Source organism: Glycine max, chromosome 18, assembly GCF_000004515.6.
Source record: "Glycine max cultivar Williams 82 chromosome 18, Glycine_max_v4.0, whole genome shotgun sequence".
Classification (NCBI taxonomy): Eukaryota; Viridiplantae; Streptophyta; class Magnoliopsida; order Fabales; family Fabaceae; genus Glycine; species Glycine max.
In genome coordinates, this window is record NC_038254.2 from 3352133 (window position 1) to 3359517 (window position 7385).

At 30.0% G+C, this 7385-nt stretch overlaps 1 protein-coding gene across 1 annotated transcript; it reads right to left on the minus strand.

The window, feature by feature from the left end:
* Nucleotides 1–3936: 3936 nt before the first annotated feature.
* LOC100794413 (transcription factor MYB20) lies at nucleotides 3937–6438 on the minus strand. The gene is made up of 3 exons (XM_003553029.5): nucleotides 6129–6438; nucleotides 5485–5614; nucleotides 3937–4858 (listed from the first exon to the last, which is right to left on the minus strand). The coding sequence occupies exons 1-3, from the start codon at nucleotides 6259–6261 to the stop codon at nucleotides 4126–4128; spliced, it is 996 nt and encodes a 331-aa protein (XP_003553077.1). The 5' UTR covers nucleotides 6262–6438; the 3' UTR covers nucleotides 3937–4125.
* Between the last annotated feature and the right edge of the window lie 947 nt (nucleotides 6439–7385).

Consider the following 7385-nt stretch of genomic DNA (forward strand, 5'->3'; position numbering starts at 1 on the left):
AAAGACAATATATGGCGCATAAAGAGTGTGTGAACTGAATGCAATAGCTTGATGAAAGTCCAAAGATTTGCAACCCACGACAAAGCCAGAACTCCATAAAAGATGGCAAAACCACAATTGCATTTTCAAAGACCATGTAACGAAGGAAAATAGTGAGTGAGAGAGACAATTCAACCCTTTCTGTTAGCTCCACTTTCACAGGTCAATTCTCTTTGAATGATTTTGTACTTTTTTTTATCAAGCACAAGTGAGAACCCTTCCATTTTCTATAGCTTAGCTTCCTCAAAATTTGGGGGTAATATTATAATAATTCTATCTCAAACGCGTTTTGATGAGGCTCCTTTACAAGTTGGAACTTATAATGTGCAATGCCTGAATGCTAGTGTGTGATGATCAATCTTTAAAAGAACGTGGTTCCGAGCAATACACGTAATTTGTTAACATTTATTAATCCTCTCCACCTGCCGTCATATGAAGTAAAAAAGAAAGAAAGAATTTGTCAAATGATAAATTAATTCATAGACAAACATCAGTGAATATCTTTACTTTTTTTAAAAAATTTTAGAAATAGCTTTTTAGTATATTAAATGCTAAATTTTTCGTTAAATCACTTTTTATTTTTTTTATTCCAACACGCAACGAATTAAGGAGTATATATCTATTCAGCAAAAAAATAATTAAGGAATATATATTGTTGGACCTTCTTATATATTCTCATAAGAAAGAAAGTTAAGAAATACCATGTAGGTCTTTGAAAAAAGTTAAGAAATGTACTAATCAGTATTCTTTGAAAAATGATGAAAAGTCTTACATGTCAACTAGCATGTAAAATAATTATCAATGAAACTATGATAAATGTTAATTAATTTGAAATTAATCTAGCAATATATATTCCTCTAAGAGGGTGAGATGGAAAACATAAAGAAAGAGCTAGGGGTCAAAATTTAACTGATATCAATAAGTAGATATATGTTACTAGCCAGTAATATTTCTCTTTTCTTTACAATTATGTTAAAAAACGCGGAAAGCCAACTAGCCAAGGCTTACAAGTTACAAGTTTGACTGAAGGTAGTGTGTGCTTGCCATTGCCGACGACTTTAAGATGAGGCTTGCTTCTTCGTTTGACTAGGTGTACGGATAGATACATTCATTCTCTCTGTTAATTTTCAGTGCTTAAAAAAGTTAGTTCTCTTTTTTATCTTTCATTTTTAGATAAGTCATGTGTAGTTTTTATTTTAAAAATAAGAAATAAAAAAGAGAATTTTTTTTTTGTAATGTCTAAAAATCACACCGACATATTTCAACAAATGAATAGAACAAAGAAAATATTTTCCTATGTATAAACTACAAACATATTTTCCTATTATATAATATAGTTATTTCAGAGTATTTTAAAAAAACTATTATTTTTAACTTCTAATAAAGGTACTTTTTTTTAATTTTTTGGATTATTTCTTTTTTTAAAATAGATTGTACATTTTTTTATGAAAATTCTAAACATTTTTTTTAAAAAAACTCATAAAATGAATAAAAATTCACTTTTTTCTTCTTGTTTTTTTTATTATTGAAGTTACAACTATCCTCCACATACAGGAGGTAGCTTCATGTTCAATATAACTATATATTTAAAATTTAAATTTAAGATCACCAATTAAACTGAGAAAATATGTGTCGATTGATATTCACACGTTGATAAAATAAAAAATTACTTTAAAGAAGTGTTATAAAAGGTTTGACTTTTAATTTTATTTATGAAAAAAAAATTAGGCTAGGCTCTGGATGATAATTTTGTATGCATTATGTTATTGGAGTATTTTTTTTCAACACAAATATTGAAATACTTAAAATATTTTTGCGATGGATTTTGTGTCTTTTTATTTATTAATGTATATTAAGTTGCTTGTTTTTTTGTTATGGATTGACCCTATAGGAATTTTACATTTTTACTCATCCAAGAAACTATGTACTTTTTATTAGTGCCTGATCCTTATACCTATATTTAAACTTAAAGAAAATTTAAATTATTTAAATTTATCATATTTACATTTATTGAATAATAATCTTATTTGAACTCAGTTAGTGTTCAATTTATCGAAAGGGAACTTAACTACTTAAATGATCTAATCATTTTTATTAAAGTGAAATAAATTCTTATAAAAAGTTGCAATCTTTTTCGCCCCAATGATAAATAAGAATTTTGTCCGTGTTATATATCAGAACATCTTTTGAAGGAAATTGTAATCTTAGCTTGCAAATAAGATATGCTGGCTGTCATGATGTAACGTATAAACAATCGTATATCTTCGTATTTAAGACGTATTTTATGATTTAGTTAATTTAGCAAGTCTTACCTTTAGAATCAAGTCTTAATTAACAACTCTAGCAAAACACAAGGCCACTGGATAAATGATCAAGGGTGCAGCAGAATTAATAATTAATTATCAACCAGGCAAAACTATTATGACTCATTATTATATTGTTAATGCAAATAAAGGTTGAGCTAGTTCACAAGGATCGATTTTTTTAATATGAACATAGGTTCGAATCCAATATCTAAGTATTTTTTGTAAGCGCATTTGATGTTAATATACATAAATATTTATAGAAGTTGTGTTTTATAATATAAATCAACTTATTTGATTAATTTGTAAATTTGGTATATTAAATTAATTAATATGGTTGATTATTAAATTTACCATTTTATCTCACTATTTTATTGCATTTATTTAGGCCTATTGCAAATGTCCAATACTCATTGCTGTACGAGTGGTATATTCCCTATTGCAAATAACGCACTTTCTAATAAGAGATATGTTCATGTAAAAATGAAGACTGAAATTTATAATATTATAATGGATAGTTGGTGTTAAAAAGAAAAAAAAATTTGAAGTAGGAATATTATATGGACAAATTAAAAATACTACATAACATAATTGTTCCATTTCGAATAAAACTTGCTGTTTGCCATAAATTGGTCTAGATATTATTTTGTGGCATTTACTGCAAAAATTTCTGATGCTTGCTTCACAATCCATTGAATCCAATAAATATTGACTGACATTTTGGTTTGGGATGAGCACCTTATAATTAATTATTTTCTTTTATCAAAATTATAACTTGAAGGATGAAAAAAGACAACTCCCTAGTGTTAGATCTTGGAACTATTCCTTTATTTTCTATTCTTTTTGTTATACCCAGTAGTAATTTTGGGCAGTTCAACTTCTCCCTTAAAGTTATCGCAAATGGGAAGAAACAAATTTCTTGAATAAAATATTGTTGATTGGTACTTGTTGTTGCTAAACGAAAATGAAGATAAAGAAAGTAATTAACAAAGGATGGATAAGGAACCATATGATTGGTAAATATAATTAATAGCATAGCTTTTGCTAAACTGAAAATGAAAAGAAAACTATGCATATTTTTAGGATCACCACATAATATAAGAATATAATTGTAATATTTAGAGTCATGAGATCGACCTTTAGTTAACATAAAATTTAAATTTTAGTCTCATTTGTCTTTTAAACTCAAAGTTGAAAGATTATGTATCTTTTATCATTTAGATCGATTTATTTCACTTAACTCAATAACAACATTTTAAATCGATCTAATCCTCAAGATAAGTTTTTACACTCGGACCATGGATAACATTAATTAAATAATATTATAATTTCTATTTAATGAGTGTAAAAAGTTGATATTATCAACTAATCAAAATTCATATGTTACATATTATTTTTAAGATAATAATTATAAAAATTAATAAATTTATCATACAATAATTTATGATTAGATTACAGTATCATTGGAGTGAGAAGATGTTCTTCTCAAAATTACTACTGCTACAAATTAAATAAAAAATACAATCATATTTAACTCTTTTTTTCTATAAGAAACCAGATAAAGTTTCATTTAATAAAGTATGCCCTGACCAGCAACAACAAATTAACACCTTTGCACTACCATATACAAGATATCGTTTCCCTTTATTATAGGGTGAAAAGTTGGGGAACAAAAAAGTGGATATAAATATACTAAACAAGAATCCTGATTTACTTTATTCTTTGCAACAACTTACAAGCACATTACAAGTAAGCAGTGGGGAGAGGAAAAATAATTTTCAAATCAAAACAAGCCATAGTCCCAAGAATCTGAATCCATGATCACACTTGGGTACTGATTGATAGGAGCGTCAAACACTTGCTTTCTATCACCATCACCATTAATAAGCGAATTCCAACTTCCAATAAAGTCATCATCCCACAAGGCCATGCTGCTATTGTTGTCAAAATTAGTATCATTGTAATCATCAGACCACTCCAAATCTGGGAGCAGCAGGTCTTCAAGGAAGTTGGATGAATTTGAATAAGAGGATGTTGATGTTGAAGATGATATAGTAGTAGTGGTTGGTGAAGCGGAAGAAGGAGCAGAAGGAACTAGAATCTCATTTGGTTCTATTATGGGAGCTTCATCAGTGCAGAACTCATTCATTAGTTCCCATGAGTCAAATAGGGGTGTCATGATTTGGTCTTCCTCCTTAACTTCTTCAGTGATGGTTGATGATTCAACTGAAGTCTCTGGCTCCCTGTTTTGCTCCTTTTCAGGTTCAAATTTGAGGTCTTTCTCAACTGGGATAGGTTGTTGTTGATGTTGATGTTGTTGTTGTTGTTGTTCTTGCAATGGTTGATGGGTTTGTTCATCTGGTTGGGCTTGAGTTTCCTCAGTTTTATTGGAAAGTGGCTTGTGAGTAACAGGATCAATTCCCATTTTCTTGAGCTTTTTCTTTATGTGGGTATTCCAGTGATTCTTGATCTCATTATCGGTTCTTCCTGGGAGATGAGAAGCAATCTTAGACCATCTGCATAAGGGGAAAAAAAGGACATCTGTAATTAGTAAAGGAAAAAAATGATTCCAACAAAAGGTCCATACTAGGAATGTTTACATAGGAAAAATAACTTTATGTCTACTAGACACTAGAAGTTACTATATTTTATGATGTCATGGAAGTTACAAAATCAGAAAAAATGCCCATAAAGACAAACTTGGCCATCATTTCTATTTAATGATTCCCATTTACAGTCAACTGAGAAAACTGCAATCATAAATAGTTCCTTTTCTTTAAAAAAAGATATACAAAGGAAGATATAGTAAAGAAAAAAGACTCAGTCTGCAATTTTTACACGTCTTCTCCTTCTGGCAGGAGTATGATATGATGGGACCACGTCTTCTTTTTTCTGAGGAATAAAGAAATTACTACTTGAGGGGCGTGTAGTATAGAAATGATAGCTTCGATTTAGTTATTGCTTTTGGCATGATTGAGAGATCTTAATTTATTTTTATTTAAATAATATTTTTAGATGAGCCTAGTCTAATAGTATTTCAGAGAAGTACTGTACCAGTTAATTAATTAATCAATTAAAAAAAGTTCATTAAGGAATGGCTAAGCATGTAGAACAGGGGAAACAGGGTGTGTGGGGAAAGAACCTATTGCCAAGTTGAGCATGAAGATCAATGACCATTTTCTCTTCATATTCTGATAGAAGGCCTCTCTTCAGGTCTGGCCTCAGGTAATTTGTCCACCTGAGCCTGCAACTTTTTCCACATCTTAACAGCCCTGCATGAAGGAATAACCAAATTTGCTTAGTCACCATAGTGATTACTTTCTTCTGAGAGTGTCAATAAAAAAAAAATGCAAATGAACATGAAGCTTTATTTACTCCACTTAACCCTTTTCCCAAATAATGAAGTTAAAGAAACAACACAACCCTTTATTTTTCTTGCTTCCTTGCAACTAAAATGCTAAAAATATATAAAAAAAAATATTGTTTCAAAAGGTGAAAAGAATATATCTATGCCCATTTTTGAATGCTTGCTTTCATTCTCTTGGAATGGGAACAAAATGGAAAGAAAATGAGCACAGCACCAGCAGGCAGCAAAGTTGGCCAAAACCAATTGACCAAAATACAAAAATTAATCAACCATTTTAAAAAATTGCATAGCCAAATTGCTACTGTAGAAGCAAGTGGCTACTCCCATTAAGGAAATGAGTGGCTTTAACAATAAGGACAATAATAATAGAGCCTTAGAGTTAAAGACATGCACCAAGATAAGGAGCAACGAAAGGAGACCTGCTAGTTTAGGGAGAGCTCTCCAGCAACATTGACCATTAGTGAGGATGAAATTGATGAGTTTCTTATCCTCCTCTGCAGTCCATGGCCCCTTCTTCAACCCCACTTTGTCACAGCAAGGTTGCCTTCCCATTTTTTTTTTTGGTTCAATTCAACAAAACTCAAATGCCAACAAAGTCTATCTGGAATTGAATTGAGAGAGGTTCATATTAATATTGATATAGTGAGAGAGAGAGCGAGAGAAAGAGAGAGGGGGGAGGGAGACTTAGAGTTCCTAAGAATATGCACATAACAAGGTGGGATAGAGCACCACCACCTACTTATTTATATATAGAATTCAGCCCCCTCTTAACTCCAAAGTCCTCAACCCCACTACCGCAATTTGTCTTATTTTTTATATTTTATTTTCTGCTATTTATTTCTCACTCAATTTAGATTTAGGTTTATTTTTTAAAAAAATATTTATTTTCATTCCTAAAAATATAAAACCGTGACAAATTGATTTTAAAAATGAAAATTTTTAATTTATTTTTTGATGTGCAAAAAGTACATAAATTAATTTTGCAGATAATTTATTCTGTTAATTTTCTTTTGTATTTTTCTAATTTTTTTATTAGTAGTGGCCTATGACACGTGTTATCCTGGGATGCGACACGGTCCACACGTGCTACGGTCTTTTGTCAGAAAACGCCACATCATCGAACTTCTTTGCTTTGGTTCGAAGCGTGAGATACTCCACTAATTCAATCCTCTCCTAAAACAGTAATAGTACAAATAAGCGTAAAACTCCATAAATAATGGGAGCACTCGCTATTCTTTTTATTTTGTTGACACTTTTATTTATACTTGGTATGATTCTGACGAAGACAACTCTGAAATTTACGCGACTCTATGAATATCAAGTTTCACACGGTGAAGCTGTTAATATAAAAAAAAAAAAACCATTTTACATAGGCAATGTAAAAGCAATAAACTGATAAAGTGAATTCATCACTTCAACAACTTGTTTCATATGTTACGTTGGTTGAAAATTGTCATTCTAGAGTATTGTATATTGGTCACGGAAACTTGAATATTTTAATCAAGTATATCATATGTTTTAAATATGTTTACAAGAGATATAAACTAAAAGTTAATTTAAGAGGTTGTTATCTATCAATTGTATCTTTTTTTAATGAGATAAAAGAGAGAAATAAGCATACGTAAATAGAGAGACTTCTTAACTTTTTTTTGATAGGAGTTCCTTTTGTTTTAATA